The sequence below is a fragment of the Balaenoptera physalus genome, assembly GCF_965194825.1.
Source record: "Balaenoptera physalus genome assembly, chromosome: 13".
Lineage (NCBI taxonomy): Eukaryota > Metazoa > Chordata > Mammalia > Artiodactyla > Balaenopteridae > Balaenoptera > Balaenoptera physalus.
Window position 1 is genome coordinate 105,372,205 of NC_138892.1, and position 22,026 is coordinate 105,394,230.

The 22,026-nt window shown below is 41.4% G+C and overlaps 1 protein-coding gene across 4 annotated transcripts in view; it reads right to left on the reverse strand.

The window, feature by feature from the left end:
• The window catches only part of TULP3 (TUB like protein 3), a 45,775-nt gene that overhangs the window by 13,524 nt on the left and 10,225 nt on the right, over positions 1-22,026 (reverse strand). For 2 of the 4 annotated variants that reach the window (XM_082421113.1, XM_082421116.1), the window contains exons 2-4: positions 10,429-10,480; positions 1,504-1,663; positions 608-784 (exon numbers count right to left, since the gene is read on the reverse strand). In XM_082421113.1, coding sequence (XP_082277239.1) covers positions 608-784; positions 1,504-1,663; positions 10,429-10,480 — 389 coding nt within the window. Of the gene's footprint in view, positions 1-607; positions 785-1,503; positions 1,664-2,712; positions 2,753-7,947; positions 8,100-10,428; positions 10,481-22,026 lie in introns of those variants that run through there. The other 2 variants (XM_082421114.1, XM_082421115.1) reach the window with 2 other exon arrangements.

The following is a 22,026-nucleotide window of genomic DNA, read 5'->3' on the forward strand; positions in this document are numbered from 1 at the left end:
CAAAGCAGGTACCCAGCAAACAGCCAGTCATTACTGGCCGTCCGTCTTCTCATCTGAAAAGGGGATGCTTAATTCCTTCTCACTATAAAATTAGTCTTCTAAGAAGGAGAAGACTACAAAGGACCTCTGAAACGTACAGGAATATTTATGGGAATAACTCCAACTGGCAGAAAGCAGGCTCTAATGGAAAAAGTATTATTAGTTTAAGGATATTTTGATCCAATTTGTGTTTCCACTAAGCTGGCTATTTATCTCTCCCCTTATCACTAGAGGAATATAAACCGTGAAACAGAGGCAGGGTAGGGCGCTGAGGGGCAACTCAGTCAAAGGAACAGGGTGGGGATGACAAAAATAAAATGTCAAAAGGAAGGAAGTAGCCGTAATAGTAGCTAATGCTGCTGATATTATACACACACACACACATATATTTATATATGTATTTTGGCTGCACTGCGCAGCTTGCAGGATCTTAGCTCCCCGATCAGGGATCAAACCTGGGCCCTCGGCAGTGAAAGCAAAGAGTCCTAACCACTGGACCGCCAGGGAATTCCCTGTTTTATATTTTATTTAACTAACTCACTGCCTCAAAACTGTTACCAATCCTCACCATGTTTCTGGAGAATCTCCTGAAGATCTGGCTTGGAAGCAGGGTCCCAAGTGCTATCTCCATCAGCACTTCCTTCAGTATCCTCCTCCGTGGCAGAAGACCCTACTGACAGAACGTGAAGTCTGGTTTCCATGTCTTGAGCATCTGGCTTCAGGAAGGCAGCTGGACCATCAATGCCTAGGGGCCCAACAAAAAGAAAAAAGAAGAAAGTATTATCCACTATTTGGCTGGATGGTTTTGGTGTATGTGATCTGAATTAAGAACCACCAAACCGTTTCACTTCTCCTTCTTTAACATCCACGAGGACATCTGTTAACAGAGGAATCCATTTTATTAGCTGGTGCTCATTTTATCAACACGCCCTGACTGCCACTAAAGTAAATGTACCTGATGCTGTGCTTTAGAAACTTAAGAATGAGACTGAAAGCCAAGTAGGTCCTCCGAAGTCCATCCAGATCTCGTCCAAGCCAGGAGCCGAGGGGGCTGGCTTTAGAGTTGTTTAACCCTGTTCCTCCTTCTCCCCGTCGCTGACCCAGATGTCCCTCTGAGTCCGGCTACTGGAAGAATGGGTACTCTCTACCTGCTCCTGGCTTCATGGTTAACTCTGCCAGGAGGCAACAATCAAGCCTGGAAGCTCCTCAAGTGGGCACTTCTGGGCACTTTCATTTTGCATGTAAAACAACAGTTCCAGGACGGCTGAGAGCTTTAAGGTACCCTCCACTGATCAGACCACTGCTTTTATTCCAACTCAGAGGCCCTGAATGTGATTAAAGATACACGAAGGTACCTGGCAACGATGCTAATACTGTCCCTTTGGTCCACCTGAGAATCCTCCTGCCTCCCCCAGGCTTGTGAAACCGTGCAGCAGCAGGCAGAGATGCTGCCTGGGTACACACCGTGCAGGGTGACACCGCCGGGCGGGGCCTGAGGTTCCACCAGCGGGGCATGCTCCTCGCTTCCCCTCGGCTTGGGCCGACGTGGCCGGGCCTCTGGGTTCGGCTGCACCATGAGCGGCTCCAGGCGTTTCTTTCTCTGCTTCTTCTCCAGCAGCGCTCTCTGGGGAAAATTGTGATAGCACAGCCAGGAGAGTGATGATGAGATCTAGCTACTTCAACATATATAGTCTTTCATGGATCCTTACAAAACCTCTTGTGAATTAAATTTTCCCACTTAAGAAATGGGAAAATTGAGACACAGAGAGGGAAGGATTCATTCACTTCATTTAATAAATATTTACTAAACGCCTATAAAAGATCTATCTAAAATTATACAAATGTATTTCTAGCAAAGCTGAGACCATGATCTAAGTATATTAAAAATATATAGTAATTAACATATGATCAAAGCACAATCAAGTTTAAAATATATGCACACATGAATAGGAGAAAAGATGAAGGAACACGGTAATGGTGATTTCTCTGGGGGTAGCATATGGATGATTATTTTTCCTTTTCTTAGTTTTCTAAATTTTCTTACTTTTGTAACTGGAAGAAAAAGATAAAACTTATTATCCACCGGGTGTGGAGAAAAGGGGACCCTCCTGCACTGTTGATGGGAATGTAAATTGGTGCAGCCACTATGGAGAACAGTATGGAGGTTCCTTAAAAAACTAAAAATAGAGCTACCATATGATCCTGCAATCCCACTCCTGGGCATATATTTGGAGAAAAAACATGGATCGAAAGAATACATGCACCCCAATGTTCATTGCAGTGCTGTGTACAATAGCTAAGACATGGAAGCAAGCTAAATGTCCATCGAAAAATGAATGGATAAAGAAGATGTGGTACATATACACAGTGGAATATTACTCAGCCATAAAAAAGAATGAAATAATGCCATTTACAGCAACATGGATGGACCTAGAGATTATCATACTAAGTGAAGTCAGAGCAAGACAAGTATCGTATGATATCGCTTGTATGCGGAATCTAAAAAAAATGATACAAATGAACTTATGTACAAAACAGAAATAAACTCACAGAGAATGAAGTTATGGTTACCAAAGGGGAAGGACTGGGGCGGGAGGGAAGGATAGAAACGGAGTTTGGGATTGACATATACACACTACTCATATTTAAAATAGACAACCAACAAGGACCTACTGTATAGCACAGGGAACTCTGCTCAATATTCTGTTATAACCTAAATGGGAAAAGAATTTGAAAAAGAATAGACACATGTATATGTATAACTTAATCATTTTGCTGTACACCTTAAACTAACACAACATTATTAATCAACTATACTCCAATATAAAATTTAAAATTAAAAAAAACTTATTATCCTCTAAACCCCAAACTATTTTCATGTTTTAATCAGCTAAAAAGCAGTAAGTTTTGCTTTCTTGCTCACTTTTACATAGTTAGTAATCAAACAAATTAGGGCCAAGGATAAGATGGGAAAAAAATGGCAGTTGGAAAATTCCAATTAAAAAACAATCAACTCTATGGATAAAAGCAAGATAAAGAGTAGGGTAGCAGGAAAAGTCAGGAAAAAAGCATGAGAGACTATCAGAAAAAAATCCAATGAGATGAAAAGGAAGGTACCAGCATATATACTATTTTTAAGCCTTGGCAAATAAGAGCTTATAATACATAGAAATTACCATGGATCTGGGACGTCTCAGAAGAGGAGAGTGTCAAGCCCCAAGCTAAAAAATTAAGCCATGATTTAAAAGCAAAGATATATAACCTACTTTACTGTTTCTCAGGCAAAAAGCCATCTGTTTACTTTTTTCATTGATACTGCTTTTAAAAAAGTGCCACTAGGAAGAAGAGTTAATCTAAGGGGTGAGACTATTGGTAGGAAAGGAAGCATTTTTTTCCAGAACTGGCCTGATGAAAGCTTGCAGATAAATTCAGAAGACAGAAGAAATATACCTATTCTTTTTTACCCAACCTTGTGCATAAGGAAAGAAGCTAGGGGAGCTAAAATAATATGCCAAAGGGACTATACTGTCAAGAAAGAAAATAGAGCTTAGAGCAAGTTGGGAAAGAATAATTGGGATTTTTGAGGTTATTTTGAGATCCATGAATTAATACGCCCAGGTGGACCTTAACGTCCCAGGAACACTAAATACACAGGAGGTTATAATGAGGTTCTCCCCCTGGAACTTGCTGACAAGATTCTTCTAGCAACTAAGAAGTCTGTATAATGGATAAGAAGTAAACTAACTGCCTGAAAGAGATGGTAAACATGAAGTATAAAGACATGAGAAACTGTCGCATATTATCCATGTGAAACAACTGGGACTTCCCTGGCGGTCCAGTGGTTGACACTCCGCTCTCCCACTGCAGGGGCACAGGTTTGATCCCTGGTCCAGGAACTAAGATCCGGTATGCCGCGTGGTACGGCCAAAAAAATAAAAAATAAAATAATTGTGAAACAACTGATGAAACAAGAATACGAGCTACAGCGAATCCATTTTATTAACATATGTAAAGAAAAAATTGTTGTACAGAAAAGGAGCATTCTGCATGTGGTCTAGAAAAAAGCAGCCAAAGAGCAAGAATTTGACAGAATATGTCCATCCTGTCCAAGAAAGAGAGATACTGACTCTGGCAGACAAGCGCACCCTATCTACTGGGAAAGCTCCCTCTCTCTGAGGACAGGAAACTATCCAAGGCTTCTTCATGGTCTTGTTGAACGAGCCCTCAGGACTATCTCCTTCTCCTTCCTCTGACTCCTTGCTTACCAATCAGCCTTCTCATTTTCAGTCTAAGTTCTTGTTCTTCCCAAGAACAGAGCATCATAAACAGTAGCGATGAATACACACTGCAAGAGTACAGAGTTCTCACTGTAAATGAATAATAAACTGGCATCTGGCTTCATGAATGAGTGTTGTAAGTTTGACTAGTGTGCATCTGTTCCAGAGGACAATTCTGCCTGTGGTCTAGAAAAGGGGAACCAAAGAGCTAGATGTCACGTTACATCTGGGCTCACTGACAAAATCAAGTTCTGAGACCTGCAAAGGGCAGACTAGATTTGTGGCCACAGTGATCCTATTAAGGTGTCTGGTGGAGCCCTTCTCTATCCATGTCAACGCTAGTCACACCCATTCAGATCAACAACTTAAGAAAAAACAACTCTAGATTCAAACTGTGAACCTCAGGGACACAGCTGCTACATTATTGCACTGAATATAACCTCCTGTTGTCCAAGTTTGTAAATAAGAAAAAAACTCACAAAATACCCACAAATGGGCAAACTGCCATCTTGGTAAAAACTGTCACCTAACTTAGCATTCTAATGACCCTCACATAATCTGGACGGAGGAGAAGAGATGTGGCTGAGTTTCAATGTAATGGTGTCAACTTATTTGTGCTTTACCTTCCCTGAAAAGCTAAGCGTGCTTTAGCTGAGGCTACGTAAACAAAGGACTCCTTACCTTTGTAAGGGGAAGGTCAGGGCAGTCGGGAAAAGAGCCAAAGGTGACTGATGCCTAAACACAATTAAAAATGTTGACTTCAGGACTTTTAAGTGTCACATAAACTAAACCTTTAAATTTCCCAGCTCCCTTGGAAACTGAGCAATAACTCAAAGAATCCATCTTCTCCAGAATCTGGTGGTAGGTCCTACTATCATTCCCTGAAGCAAAATATTGAATGGTAATACCAAAATAAATGAGGAAATAAAGGAGATTATATTCGGGGGGGAGGGGTTCCATCAAAGGACTGTATCCAATAAAATAATAAATCCCATGCAAGCCTCAAATTAATGATAGCTTGAGACTCCACTGATTCTCAGTCTTCTAAGGACTCCCAGAGATAATGGGTTGGTTACTTTATGACATTCTTGGAACGGACTGCGTAACCGCAGGTACGACCACCAAGATCACAATGGTTGCCAGAGGTCTATCAGTTTGGCTAAAAATAATCAACCTTCCTGGCACACAAAGAGAGATCATGGGAGGATGAAACTAAAAGTTTAAAATCGGACTTTTTTTTTGGCCACACCAAACAGCTCTGGGGATCCTAGTTCCCCGACCAGGGGTGGAACCCGGGCCCCTGCGGTGGAAGCGCCGAGTCCCAACCCCTGGACCGCCAGGAGTCCCTGAATCAGACTTCTTCAAGTACCGATTCGACTCACTGATGGCTGCCTCCCTTCGAAGGGTGCGTATCCATAGTTGGGGACCCAGCCCAAAGGGACTGTGCTATACTTTAATCCGTTGACCGCCAGATGGCATAAACGTTCTCCACCTAACGTGCATCCCCCTGCCTGAGTAACATCCCTGAGAGAATCTGAAAATCTTTACATTCTGGAGCTGGCTAAGGTGTCACATACCCCGAAAATATGAGTATCTAGTGAGAGTAGTAAAAATAAAAGCAAAATATACTCAGTGGGAATAAACGGTGGTGGGACAACTGGATATCCACATGCAAAAGAGTGATTTTGTACCCTGCCTCATACCACATAAAAAGATTAACTCAAAACAGATCATGGAAAGTGTAAAACTCTTAGAAAAAAACACAGGAGCAAGTCTTTGTAACCTCGTGTAGGCAATGGTTTCTTAGATGACACCCCAAGTGCAAATGACAAAAGAAAAAACAGATAAAACTTTTGGGCTGAAGACGATACCATCAAAAAAGTAAAAAGACAACCCATAGAATTGGAGAAAATATTTACAAATAATATTTCTGATAAAGAACTTGGGTCTATACTATATAAAGAACTCTTACAACTCAAAACCAAAAAGAAAGTAACCCAGTTTAAAAACGGGCAAAGGATTTGGATGGACATTTCTCCAAAGAGAACATACAGATGGCCACTAAAAATGCTCAACATCTAGTCATTAGGGAAATGCAAATCAAGACTATAATGAGACTCCACTTCAGACTCACTAAAATGGCTCTAATCAAAGACAGACAATAATAAGTACTGGCAGGAAAGTGGAGAAACTGGAAGCCTTACACACTGCTGGTGGGAGTGTAAAATGGTCAGCGACTGTGGAAAACAGTCTGGCAGTCCCTTGAAATGTTCAACACAGAGTTACCATATGACCTGCAAAGCCACTCCTATTACCCAAGGCATATTAGGTATATCTTGGTATACCTATACTTGGGTAGATCACCCAAGAGAAATGAAAACACGTCCACACAAAAACTTATACACAGATGTTCAGAGAAGCATTATTTGTAATGTGGAAACAACCCAAATGTCCATCAGCTGATGAATGGAGAAACATGGTCTGTCCACAAAACAGAATGTATTCAATAGTAAAAAGGAATGAATTCCTGATACATGCTACAACGTGGGTGAGTCCTTTGCTAAGCCAAAGAAGCCAGGCACAAAAGACTGTATATTGTATGATTCCACTTACACAAGGTTTAAAAATCATTTGTACATTGTAACTGAGCATTAATAATATGTGAATTACATTTCAATAAAGCTGTTCAAAAATCTGTATAGGACAAAAACAGCCATGTGTAAATTATCTGCAAGTCTAGGATTTTTAAACATTAAATTCTAAGATTAACTATCAGAAAAACAGGATAGATATGAAGGAAATGAATTTAATCAAATCAATAACAACTGTAGTGGATGATAAAAGAATACACTGAGAGAAGGGAAATGGTCTCTGTGGAAATAAGGTAAGTAGAACTGAAGGGCAGGATTCACCTTGTGTCTCTAGTACAAATGATCCAAGGCAGGGAGTGTCCTGGCCAGATATCATGTATCTCATTCCTTGGGCAGGTATATCCCTTTAGTAGAGGTGAATTAATTACACCATCACACAATGATATTTACAATAAAGCTCATTCTACAAACTCCACTTGCTCCGATTTTGAACTTACCAGACAGACTCTTCTAATGGGAAACTGATGACCTGATGATTCTGGTATATGGTTCACCAGCAATTAATAAATTAATCCCGACTTAGATTCACCGCTTATGATACTGGTTAGTATGAACCAGTCCTCACGAGACTGATTAACTCTGGATGCTCTCAGCAAACTACTTCTCAAGCTCAGCCCAGTAACTCTCAACCACAGGGACATTCCCACAGCAGAATTCCCACACCGCAGGCGGGGTGGGGAGAGGGACGGTCCCCAGCCCCTCCCGACTCCACCGACACGCACTGCCACGGGTGGGAATGCCCCGTACCCCTCAGAGGTGGGCGGGGGGCCGGCATGCCCTGGATTGTGAGCCTCCCACCAAGAGGCTGCCAGCCTGGGAGGCCAGAGTCAGGAGCAACCGAGCCTTCCTCAATGCACCGCCACCCACGCCAGCCCTAACTCCCACACTCTAAGATCCTCCCCAGCAACCTGTTGTCTTACCCAGTCTGACCTCACTCCACACACCAAAGAACTGGGGTTCACAGAGTTTGAGGACCTTACTTGAAATCACACAGCTAATGAAAGGCACAGCCAGAACGGGAACCAAAGTCTGCTCCTGGGCCCAGTGTTGTATTCAGTATGTGGCGCTGCCTTTCCTGCTACAGGCCGTCTGACCGTGCAGTCCCTGGCCCCCTGCTGACAAACCTCCTCTTCTGTTCGTGGCAGCATTTCAGGGCTCGCACAGGATTCTCATACACTATTTAGCAACAAAATTTATACATCAGGTCCGAAGAGATCGCTTTGAATCTTTAAAAATTCCCATAAAATTTTATGTCTTTATATTCACTGACTATCTCTGGTAAAGAACTAGCCAAGTAGAGGGAGAAAGACTTTTCACCAAATATCTTTTTTGTATAATTTGAATTCTTATTATTTTATTATTTTTTTATTTTTTTGGCCATGCGGCAGGCGGGATCCTAGTTCCCCAACCAGGGGTAGAACCTGTGCCCCCTGCAGTGGAAGCACGGAGTCCTAACCACTGGACCGCCAGGAAAGTCCTTCATATGTTTTTATTACCTATATAAAACCATAGTTTAAAAATGTTTGTACTATAAAAAGGCTTACAAAATCCCCAAATCCCAAAATACCACCCACATACCACACCACATGTAGCATTCTCACTGAAAAGAATAAAAATTACAAAATAGTTGGGCCATCTTTTTTAAAAATCCAGAAAATATACCTATATATAAAACTCAAAAACTACACAAAATTTAAATCTTATGTCTTATTTCATCACTTGGTAGATGACCATAGATTTCATTTCATGTTAGCAAGGGATGTACCCCTGAGCCTTATAAAAATAAATCAAAGATCTAAACAAAGATCTAAAATCTTGTGGTATGTCTCTCTAAATACAGTCTGCTATGCAATGGAATGTAAAAGATAAAGGGCTCATCGCAATTATTCTGATCTTGGGCAGGGGCGGTGGGGGCGGGGGGGTGATAAATCTATATCTAATCACGATTTCCCTCGTGATCCCAGATTCACTTCTTTCCTGTGTGTGTTTGCTTTTTCAGTACTAGAAAGAACTGTTTATTTCACAGGCTCAGCGGCAGTTTTACGGGATCAGGTGCACAACCCAAGCTGGCTCCTCTGCTTAGAAGGCACAGGCCCTGCGCAGAGAGATGCAGGCAGCCTCCTGCAACTGCTGAGATGTTTGTGGCCGTTTCCTACCCTGCTGTGCAACACCAGATTTGCTTAAAATGTGCCCCAGTCTCCTTAAAGGATGCCAGCAGTGGTTGTGAGGAAGCCTGCCTGTCCGTGAAGCTGCTACTGCCGGGCTCCCTGGGCCAGGGCACCTGGAGGGGGGCAGGGCGGACGGTGCACACCACCACCGGGCCTCGTCCAGAGGCGGTGAGGCTGAGGCCATGATCCAGGCCCGGGAGGCCGAGCCCAGCCAGGGAGGAGGGCAGCGGGCAGAGCAGGATGCGTGGTGCTGACTACTGAGGCGACTGCCGCCACCTTGAAGCGGAGGGTCCCTGAAGACCACTGGGCCACGCTCTGTTCCAGGCGCACATGAGAAGGCCTCCCAGGTGGTGGCCTGAGAGGCAGTGGACTTGGTGACAGGCCCCACGGAGGCACCATGGACACCAAGGGCTTGGGAGGGGCCCTGGAGGCCAGATGGTCCCAGGCACGTCCCCGTGGAGACCTCGTAACTAGTTTGTAGTGATTCCACCTTTAAAGTAATTTACTACACTCCAAGTCCTGTTAGGAGGTCCAACAGCAACATAAAAAAGCAAGACAAAACTTTGGAGGTATTTTTAGTCACCTACCACTCTAGACACTGATTGTTAATGATCCTACATCACAGCCTGGACCTACAGAGTTTCCTGAATTAGAAAACATTCATATGGAAGTAATATATGTTGAGTATAGGTTCTAAACTGACTAATCATGATGATCACATCATGTAACAATACAAAACTGTTCATTTATTCCTTCCTTCATTCAAACATTTAATGAAGGATCACTATGGGCCCAGCCCTAGGCCAGGAACTTCTGATATAATGGTCATCATTAACAGACTCAGTTCCTGTTCTCATGGAGCTTAGTCTAATGGAGGAGATGAACATAAGTCAAATCAGTGCAAAAAAAAGATAATAATAATGTGTAAGTGAAAAGTGGGACCAGTGCTGTGAAGAAAAGTATTCTGTAGACAATAGAGGCTTTTAAGCAGCACAGTACCATTTTCAGATTTCCATTTTAAGATAAGAAAAAGATCTTGTAGTTACATGAAATTATAGTGCAGAGAGGTGTTTAAGGCAGCAGGATCAAATTAACTACACAGAAATACAATGTTAACATTTTCCTATTTCTTATGACAGCTGCCAAGGAATTTTCAGTGATTGTAAGTCCAAGGCCAGTTTTAATGCTGATGTCCTCAAGGCACGTGGGTCTTGCCAGAGCCCAAAGTCCAGACCATCAGCTTCATGGTCAATATAGCTCTCCACGTCTTTCAAGAAAGGAGACTCTACTCACCTGATTGTCCAGTTTCAGCTGCCGGAGCTTCACGGTCTCATCCTCAAAGGCACTGTTAAAAAAAACATAAAAAAAAAGCATGTAAAGAGAAAATCCTTTTAAAACCATGTCAATCTCATCTTTTCCATGTATCTAGTCCTTTGGGCTATTTGGAACCAATTAATTCTACCTTAGGGAAAGCACGGGTTTCTAGATGCTGCCCACAGTGACTGCAGGAGGACGTGCCATCCTTAATGCCACACACAATCCACAGAGGACCTGAGGCGACTGAAATACCCAAAGGATAAGAAAAAGGCAGAGCACAGACCCCCATGCATGCGGGGATTTTTTTTTTTCTCTTTAAAACCATATACTGGGGACTTCCCGGTGGCACAGTGGTTAAGAATCCACCTGCCACTGCAGGGGACACAGGTTTGAGCCCTGGTCCGGGAAGACCCCACATGCCGCGGAGCAACTAAGTCCCTGCACCACAACTACTAAGCCTGCACTCTAGAGCCCATGAGCCACAACTACTGAGCCCACGTGCCACAGCTACTGAGGCCCCCATGCCTAGAACCCATGCTCCGCAACACGAGAAGCCACCACAATGAGAAGCCCGTGCACTGCAAGGAAGAGTAGCCCCCGCTCGCCGCATCTAGAGAAAGCCCGCGTGCAGCAATGTGACCAAAAAATAAATAAATAAATAATCTACAAACAACAAATGCTGGAGAGGGTGTGGAGAAAAGGGAACTCTCTTGCACTGTTGGTGGGAATGTAAATTGATACAGCCACTATGGAGAACAGTATGGAGGTTCCTTAAAAAACTAAAAATAGAATTACCATATGATCCAGCAATCCCACTACTGGGCATACACCCAGAGAAAACCATAATTCAAAAAGACACATGTACCCCAATGTTCACTGCAGCACTATTTACAATAGCCAGGTCAGGGAAGCAACCTAAATGTCCACTGACAGACGAATGGATAAAGAAGTTGTGGTACATATCTACAATGGAATATTACTCAGCCATAAAAAGGAACGAAATTGAGTCATTTGTTGAGACGTGGATGGATCTAGAGACTGTCATACACAGTGAAGTAAGTCAGAAAGAGAAAAACAAATATCATATATTAATGCATGTATGTGGAACCTAGAAAAATGGTACAGATGAACCGGTTTGCAGGGCAGAAGTTGAGACACAGATGCAGAGAACAAACGTATGGACACCAAGGGGTGAAAGCGGCGGGGGGATGGGGATGGTGGTGTGCTGAATCGGGCGACTGGGATTGACATGTATACATTGATGTGTATAAAACTGATGCCTAATAAGAACCTGCTGTATAAAAAAATAAATAAAATTAAATTAAAATATTAAAAAAAAGATATAAGCAACAAGGATATATTGTATAGCACAGGGAATTATAGCCATTATCTTGTAATAACTAATATAATATTGTAAATCAACTATACTTCAATAAAAAAGGAATATTAAGTTAAAAACATTTGCTAATTTGATAGGTAAATTGGCCTCTTGATTTAATTTATGGTTTTGATGACTTTAAACAATTTCTAAATAATTTTTCATGTTTATTAATTACTTAATATAGTGAGTTTAAACAAATTTTCATATTTATTAATTACTTAATAAAGTGTAGTTAAATAGGGACTACAGTAAAGTCTTGCAATAATGCTGAAGGGAATTCAGCACTATCTAGTCTCAATCTTTCATTTCATAGATAAGGACCAGTAGTTAGTCCAGGGAGGTTATATGGTTTGACCAAAGATCAGACAGAATTATCACTGATTAAAAAAAAATAATAATACTTAGCACTGTGTCTGGAATATAATGAATACTCAGTATATGTTTTTTTTTTTAAATAAATCTATTTATTTATTTATTTAGTTTTGGCTGCGTTGGGTCTTTGTTGCTATGCGCGGGCTTTCTCTAGCTGCGGCGAGCAGGGGCTACTCTTCATTGCAGTGCGCAGGCTTCTCATTGCGGTGGCTTCTCTTGTTGCAGAGCACGGGCTCTAGGCACGCGGGCTTCAGTAGTTGTGGCATGCGGGCTTCGCTGCTCCGTGGCATGTGGGATCTTCCCAGACCAGGGTTCGAACCCATGTCCCCTGCACTGGCAGGCAGATTCTTATCCACTGCGCCAACAGGGAAGTCCCAGTGCTAAGTATTTTTAATGTATTATTTTATTTACTCCTCAAAACAGTCCTATGAATTAGGTACTATTATTTTTCACACTTTGAAGATAAAGAAACAGACCTGAAGAGCCATGCAGAAACAGCAGAAACAGACACTAATCCTGGTCCCTTTGCAAAGTCTAAATTACACCTAAAAATCAAATATATTCTACTTCTTTTTTGAAGCTAGCTCTAGGAGACAGAAAGTTAGATAGTATATAGCATCTTACTAAAGCCACTGACTTCCTTTAGATCTAGCAAGTCATGTAACTTCCTCTTCATTAAAAGAATTAATAACACACTATGCCAGGGAACTGCCTGGTGGTCCAGTGGTTAGGACTCCATGCTTCCAATGACGGGGGGGCCCGCGTTCGATCCCTGGTTGGGGAACTAAGATCCCGCAAGCTTGCGTGGCCCAGCCAAAAACAAAACAGAACAATACAAAACTCTATGCCAGTCATCACAGTAGACTGCAAGTACGGATGAACAGACAAGATTTAATACCATCAGGAGACAGATTTGCTTGACTGACGGAAGTCCACAAAAATGGAATCAAATGACTGTCTTCAACTGATAAACCAAACCCTTCTGAATGTCTTTAAGCTCTCTTTAAAGTCTTTTCTATTTCTGACAATTTCCTAATTTAAGATTTTGTGACTCATCATTCTTAGAAACAGTAAAGTATAAGACAAGGCAGAAGTGGTTCTCAATTATCTGTACTATAAATTTTTACTAGGAGTTGATTGCCAGAAAAAAACTATAAATACAAAATCTTATTTAATAAGACAAATTCCATGGCTACAAAGGGAAGAATGGCTTTCCTGCATTTGGGGTAAACACACCAAACCACTCTGGTTTAACGGTTAACCACCACATTCCTACCTTTTAGAGGTTTTATGCATTTTAATAATGCATTGCAACCTGGAATTTGTATACGATGTCCAAGGCTCTTCCTGACTACTAACGTGAAAGCAGATTTAATAACCCCTTAGATATAGATGTGGAGGTGCATTCTGATTCTCTGACAGTCCCCTCTATTAATTCCTTTATAACCTTTACGTTTTAGAATAACAACTTGGGCTTGCCTGGTGGCACAGTGGTTAGGAATCCGTCTGCCAATGCAGGGGACACGGGTTCCAGCCCTGGGCCAGGAAGATCCCACATGCCGCAGAGCAACTAAGCCCATGTGCCACAACTACTGAGCCCGCGTGCCACAACTACTGAAGCCTGCGTGCCTACAGCCCATGCTCCGCAACAAGAGAAGTCACCGCAATGAGAAGCCCACACACCGCAACGAAGAGTAGCCCCCGCTTGCCACAACTAGAGAAAAGCTCACGTGCAGCAACAAAGACCCAACGCAGCCAAAAATAAAATAAATAATAAATTTTAAAAAAAGAATAGCAACAACAACATTGAGTGTTAAATAAATCATCTCGTTTTTCTCCCTAGCTTAAAAGAGTGACAAATAGACAAAAATATCAGATATGTTATACATTTCGCCTCGACTTTGTGGGCCCCTATCTAGATACGCTCCTGATTTACTTACTGTTTTTAATCCTCATTCACATATTTTTAAACCAAGCTTTATGTATACAGTGATAGATTATTAGTATCCAGTGAACATTAGTATACACTTGAAAAAGTCCTACATGAAACAACTAAGACAAAAAGTAAATTCACTGTAATGGATTAGTATTTTCAACAGCTACTGCTATGAATCTGTTTTTCCTCCAACTCACTTGGCCCTCTTCACTAAACCAGAACTGTGAGACCCTCTAGCATGGAAAAAAAAATCATTCTATCCCCCCATAAAATGCTAAAACCTCTTCAATAACGCTAAAATCTGAAACACAACTGAAGTCCTCAAACATTTCTCTGAAGACCTCTAACAGTGAAGACAACAGGTGTGTCTTTAATGCCTTATCCTAACACCACTAATTCCTTTCATCAAGCCTGGGCAAGATGAACAGTTTACATAAACACGGTGGTATAAGCAAAGCATCTGACCGCAACAGAAGAGGCACTAAAAAGATGCTATGTAACTGTAGCACTTAGATACCGCCTCTGCATCAAAAGTTACACTTTCTCTGTGCTCTAGTTTTAAATTATAACTTAGCAGAAATAATAAAGATATTTTATGTACTTACAATAAATCTGAACTAGCATTTCTAGTCAAACTGGAATATGATCTTACTAAACTTGCATTTTTTCCTTTAATAGTCTCTTTCCTTCATTTGAAACTAAGTTGTTGAATAGCAAGCCTAAACAAGCCTGGTTAGTAAATCCACACAAAACAAAAAGAAGTCCTATAGAGTAAAAGAAATGAAATTACTGTTTTTCCTCCCATTTTTCTCATGGAAAATTTCCTATTTACTTGGTACAGAAAAAACCTTAAACATATATCTTTGAGGAACACAGATCAATCACACAAGTGTGGCCCATGGGAATGCCCACAGAACACCGCTCTCTTGGACTACTCTCCAGTTACTGATTAGCCACAATCTAAACTGAAGATACCCACAAGGCTCTACTGCAGAATATACACAGAGAATTTTCTGAGAATGTGCTCAACCTACCCAACTTTGTTTACAGGCACCAATCTCAAAATGGATCAAAGACCAAAATGTAAGAGCTACAACAATAAAACTTAGAAGAAAACATAAGAGTAAATCTTCATGGGACTTCCCTGGTGGGTCAGTGGTTAAGAATCTGCCTGCCAATGCAGGGGACACGGGTTCGAGCCCTGGTCCGGGAAGATTCCACATGCTGCAGAGCAACTAAGCCCGTGCGCCACAACTACTGAGCCTGTGCTCTAGAGCCCGCGAGCCACAGCTTCCGAGCCCATGCGCCCAGAGCCCGTGCAATGCAACGAAGAGAAGCCACCACAATGAGAAGCCTGCGCACCGCAACGAAGAGTAGCCCCCGCTAGCCTCAACTAGAGAAAGCCCGTGCACAGCAACAAAGACCCAATGCAGCCAAAGATAAATAAATTAATTAATTAAAAAAAAATCTTCATGACACTGAATTTGAAAATTGATTCTTAGATGACACCACAAGCATGTGTAACAAAAGACAGTTAAATTGGACTTCATCAAAATTAAAACCTCTGGTCATCAAAGGACATTATCAAGAAGGTGAAAAGACAACCCACAAAATGGGAGAGAATATTTGCAAATCATATATCTGATAAGGGTCTAGTATTCAGAATATATAAAGAACTCTTACAACTCAACAACCAAAAGACAACCTAATTTTTAAAATGTGCAAAGGATCTGAACAGACGTTTCGCCAAAGTAGATACACAAATGGCCAATAAGCACATGAAAAGATACCTAACATTAGTCATCAAGAAATGTAAATCAAAACCACAATGAGACGGGGCTTCCCTGGTAGCACAGTGGTTAAGAATCCGCCTGCCAAGGCAGGGGACATGGGTTTGAACCCTGGTCTGGGAAGATCCCACATGCCGCAGAGCAACTAAGCCCGTGCACCACGACTACTGAGCCTGTGCTCTAGAGCCCAAGAGACACAACTACTGAGCCCATGTGCCACAACTACTGAAGCCCACACGCCTAGAGCCCATGCTCTGCAACAAGAGAAGCCACCGCAATGAGAAGCCTGTGCACCGCAACAAAGAGTAGCCCCTACTCGCCACAACTAGAGAAAGCCCGCGCGCAGCAACAAAGACCCAACGCAGCCAAAAATAAAAAATAAATTAAGGGCTTCCCTGCTGGCGCAGTGGTTGAGAATCTGCCTGTCAATGCAGGGGACACGGGTTCGAGCCCTGGTCTGGGAAGACCCCACGTGCCACGGAGCAACTGGGCCCGTGAGCCACAATTACTGAGCCTGCGCGTCTGGAGCCTGTGCTCCGCAACAAAGGAGGCCGCAATAGTGAGAGGCCCACGCACCGCGATGAAGCGTGGCCTCCACTTGCCCCAACTAGAGAAAGCCCTCGCACAGAAACGAAGACCCAACACAGCCAAAAATAAATAAATAAATGAATAAATTAAAAAAAAAAAAGACAACACAGCAGTAAAGCCTACTCTTAAAAAAAAAAAAAAAAGAAAGAAAACATTATGCTAAGTGAAAGAAACCAGTCACAAAAGACCACATATTATGATTCCGTTTTTATGAAATTGGCAAATTTAGGGACAATGTAAATTAGTGATTGTTTAGGGATGGGGGATAGGAGTTGGGGGGTAATAGCTACAGGGTATGGAGTAGCTGTTTGAGATGATGAAAATGTCCTAAAATTGATTGTGGTGATGGTTGCGCATCTTTGTAAATATACTAATAACCATAAGAAGTGTGTATACTTTAAATGGGTGAACTGTATGAGTTATACCATAAAGTTATTAAAAATAGAATCTGTGAACCCATACTGATTCTAAGTAAATAAACAAATAAAGGTCACAACAAAGATCTTCCTTCCAGACTAATGTCAACTAATAAGTATAGAATCAATGACAGAAGTAGAATATGACCATTTTATAACCACCATTTAATAATCAACTTTTTCAAGAGACATCGATGGATGCTATAACCACTGCGTGAAACAGGATATTCAACACAATCTCAAGTATCTCCCCACAGAGTACATTAATTACAAAGAGGAAAAGGTAACTTCACAATGAAGAAATGTGACAGACACTGCCTTAACCAAGTGATGGGATACAGCAACTATGATAGGACAGACTGATATCAGGTATCCCCTGATGTGACGTACTGAGAAGAATATAATACAATGTATGTAATCTTCCCGCCAACAATGTTTAACCTAAATCTATTCAGGAGGAATCAAATCCAATGGAGGGAAATTCTGCAAGACAACTGTCAGGACTCTTCAAAAACATCAAAATCAAGAGAGATCCTCCCCCGTCGCAAAACGCTGGAGAACTGTTTGTTCTAGGTTAAAGTAGAGGAAATTTAAGAGATTTCTGGAAACCAGACATAACACATAGCCCTTGAATTCTGGACCACAACATACACACAGTAAAGACTGTCACTGGTGCACTGAGGATATCAGACTATGAGCTCCACATCAGGAAAGAACAGGAATGGGAAGTGTCCTGTGTGCGATAACAGCACTGTGGTCATGCAGGAGAATGCCCTTCTGGGTGGGAACAGGGTAGAAATAATGAAAGAACGGGAACAGGGCAGTAAGTATGAGGGAGCCACACTTCTCTGAGTATCCATGAGTCCATAATGATATGAATGAATAAATAAATGAATGAATAAATGGGGGAGAAGGGACAGCTCTTCCTTACAGAAAGAAAAAAAAAATCCAGAAAATAAAGATAAGAAGAATGATAGAAATCAAAAATCACCATTAGGAAATACTACAGTAATAACTGTTGCAGGCAAGAACCATCAATGGATTCTAAAGCTGGTAGGTGAAAGTACGATGAGAAAAAGGATATTTGCATAGTGTCAAAATATCTTCCTAACACCATTGTAAAGCAATTATACTCCAATAAAGATGTTAAAAAAAAAAAGTATCTTCCCACAAGATAATTACTAATTACAATGGGAAAATAGTACCTTTATAGCGGAGAAACCTGGGAGACAGCATCTTAACTAAGTGATTAAGATTAGCATCACCAATAGCAAGATAACAACATGTTCCTCCTGATATGACGCACTGAGAAGGGCACAGCATCAGGTCTGTGGGATTCTTTTTTTTTTTTTTTTGACAGCCGAGTGGAAGTGTAGAGTCTTAACCACTGGACCACCAGGGAAGTTCCAAGGATTCTTGCCAAAAATGCATAGTCTCGATTTAATCATGAGGAAACACCAGACAAACTCACAGTGAGGAACAGTCTACTCTTCAAAAGTATCAAAGTCAGTAAAGGCAAATTAAGGCAGATTAAGAAACTGCAGGGGCTTCCCTGGTGGCACAGTGGTTAAGAATCCGCCTGCCAGCGCAGGGGACACGGGTTCGAGCCCTGGTCCGGGAAGATCCCACATGCCGCGGAGCAACTAAGCCCGTGCGCCACAACTACCGAGCCCACGTGCCACAACTACTGAAGCCCGTGTGCCTAGAGCCCGTGCACCACAACAAGAGACGCCACCGCAATGAGAATCCTGTGCACCACAACAAAGAGTAGCTCCCGCTCGCCACAACTAGAGAAAGCCCGCGCACAGCAACGAAGACCCAATGCAGCCAAAAATTAATAACTAAATTAATTAATTAATTAATTTTTTAAAAAGGCAATGAATCTATGTGAAGGGCACAGGTTATCAACTGTACTTTTCTTGCAACTTTCCAGCATATTTAAATTTTTTCAAAATAAGAAATTAGAGGAAAAAAAGAAAACAGACATTTTGCTAAATGTCTATTTCACAGTCATGTACTGAGTACACTTAAAATCCACATGCCCTTTATTCTAGCACCTAAATTACATATGCAGTATTTCTAAGGAAGGCGGATGATGTGAAACAATAAAGAAATGTGCCCAAGATCAAATATGTGAAACTTAGAGCCTACCTTAAAACATTACTCATTCGATTGCTGGTCCACAGCTGTACCTAACAGACCATGCTGCCAAACAATTTGAAGCATTTAATAATATATCAGTGACCTGCTAGATTCCATGATTATCCTACACTTTTAACATTCCTGTCAAGTTCTCTCAGCCTGCAAAAAATAAATAAATAAATTTTTCTAGCTGCTAATAACAACATTCATTGCTGCTATACAGTCAAGGAGTGCTTCTTGCTGCATCCTACACTGTGCCAGATAATAAGGATGCTGTAACCAGCACCTAGCTGCAATTCGGCCAGTGATGCAGGGAGCTGAACAGGCTTCTTCTGTGGTTCTGCAGGAATTAAACAATAACCCTGCCAGGAATGCAGCAGGAAAAGACTTGCCAAATGAAGGCTGTGCGCAGCCCACGGCTTTCCTAACAGCAACTGAGTGAACACTTCCTTCATCGACTATAATATTGCTTCACAACGTGACAAATGATACTTTTCAGTCTCAGAAACTAGTTACAAGAACTTCCCTGGTGGTCCCGTGGCTAAGACTCTGCGCTCCCAATGCAGGGGCCCTGGGTTCGATCCCTGGTCAGGGAACTAGATCCCACATGCCGCAACTAAAGATCCCACATGCTGCAACTTAGACCCGGTGCAGCCAAATAAATAAATATTAAAACACTTCTAATACTCAAAAGAAAAGCAAAATTACCAAAGAAACTTACAAACCTCAGCACTTTCTAATGTCACCAACATTACTAAGGGCATGTGGTGCCTAGAACATGTAGGACGTAAAATAAATGTCTGATGAATGAACTTTATAAATTTATTTATTTATTATTTATTTTTGGCTGCATTGGGTCTTCGTTGCTGCGCGTGTGCTTTCTCAAGTTGCAGCGAGCAGGGGCTACTCTGCGTTGCAGTGCGCGGGCTTCTCATTGCGGTGGCTTCTCCTGTTGCAGAGCACAGGCTCTAGGTGCACGGGCTTCAGTAGTTGTGGCACACGGGCTCAGCAGTTGTGGCTCATGGGCTCTAGAGCGCAGGCTCAGCAGTTGTGGTGCACGGGCTTAGTTGCTCCATGGCATGTGAGATCTTCCCGGACCAGGGCTCGAACCCGCGTCCCCTGCACTGGCAGGCAGATTCTTAACCACTGCACCACCAGGGAAGTCCCGTGATGAATGAATTTTAAAGGTACATGAAAAACATCCCTCTTACTTATGATTTAATGTAATACTCTAATTCATCATCCCTTGATTTGACTTTGAAGTAGGTAAAAGATATTATCATCCCCATTTTATAGCTGTATGACTATGGAAAATAATTAATAAAATTTTAAAGAATAACCTGTTACCTTGCCTAATTATGAGAAATAATTTCAACAGTGGTTACTGTAAGCCTAAAATGATTTTTTTAAAGGAAAAAACTTTACTCTTTTTTAGTTTTAAGCCTCAGGTGAAACTTTCACAGATTTAATAAAATAGAACCTACACTACTGGCTGAACACATACCGTAGTCTACTATCAGAAAGGTAAATCTCTTAGAGGCACAATCAATCCAGTTGCTGGGATGATAGAGGCTTCTGCTCTGTTCTTTTGTTTTCTCATTTATTTTCCTCTGTCAGTTATGTGTTTAATTGGGACAAAGTTTCAAACTATACTGTAGTATTGGTTATATCATATAACAGACCTTTAGTCTGTTTGCTGGCCAGAAATAGTCTGAGATTATTATTCTATATGAGAAAAGCTGGCAGCGATGATTTTTAAACACATTCTCAAATTTGAACTCACTGCACTGTTCATTTTTTTATCAAAATGCATTTGAGAACCAAATGATTAATAATCTTAGCACCTCCAAGGTGGCATATCGTCCCATTACACATTCAACTATATTTTTCTAACCAGATCTCTTGCACTTGTCAATCAAAATTTATTTTATTATATACTTCTGATAACGTTTTTGTGGCAACTCCCTATTACAATTGCCAGAAAATCTTGGACTCAACAAACAATAAGCTTTGTTTCATCTACAAAGAATGTTCTGTTTGCTACATAATCTTGGCTACCATTGTTCCTACTTTGATACATCAATTTGCTGTTAGCTGTTGAATACTGCTTTGACCCTTTAAGGATGTGAGGGTTAGGGGTGCCGAACCTCCTCAAGTCAAAAATCAGTCCAAAATCTGAATATAACCTTACAGCCGGCCCTCTGTATCTGAGGTTCCCCATCCTAGGATTCAACTGACCAACCAACCACAGATCATGTAGTACTGCAGTACATATTTATTGAAAAATATCTGCAAGTAAGTGGACCCACTCAGTTCAAACCCATGTTGTTGAAGGGTCAACTGTATATTCTTGCCTTACCTGATCAGCTTAAATTGACTCTGATCCAAATTGCAAATAGCCCCTCAGTTTTACACTCATCTTTATCATCTGTAAATATTTACTAGGCGCCTACTGTGTACTAATTTTGTACATACAAGGGACTGAGCAACAAGAACGGACAATTGCTCCACTTCAAAATGGGGATTCATAATCTGTTACAGAAAAACTTTATAACCTTTTTGGAGGGAAATTTAGCAGCCTTAACCAAAATTTAAACTCTGCATCTCCAAACATACTATATTTACAAAATACTAGGCCAAACATACAAAGATACATGTAACAAGGATTACTGTCTGTTTTCAATGGGAAAAAACTGAACATAATATTCATGCCTGTCAACATGTGAGCAATTAAGATATATTTATGAAAAATGATACTTTGTGGTCATTATACCCTGAGAAAACCATAGTTCAAAAAGAGTCATGTACCAAAATGTTCATTGCAGCTCTATTTACAATAGCCAGGACATGGAAGCAACCTAAATGTCCATCGACAGATGAATGGATAAAGAAGATGTGGCACATATATACAATGGAATATTACTCAGCCATAAAAAGAAATGAAATGGA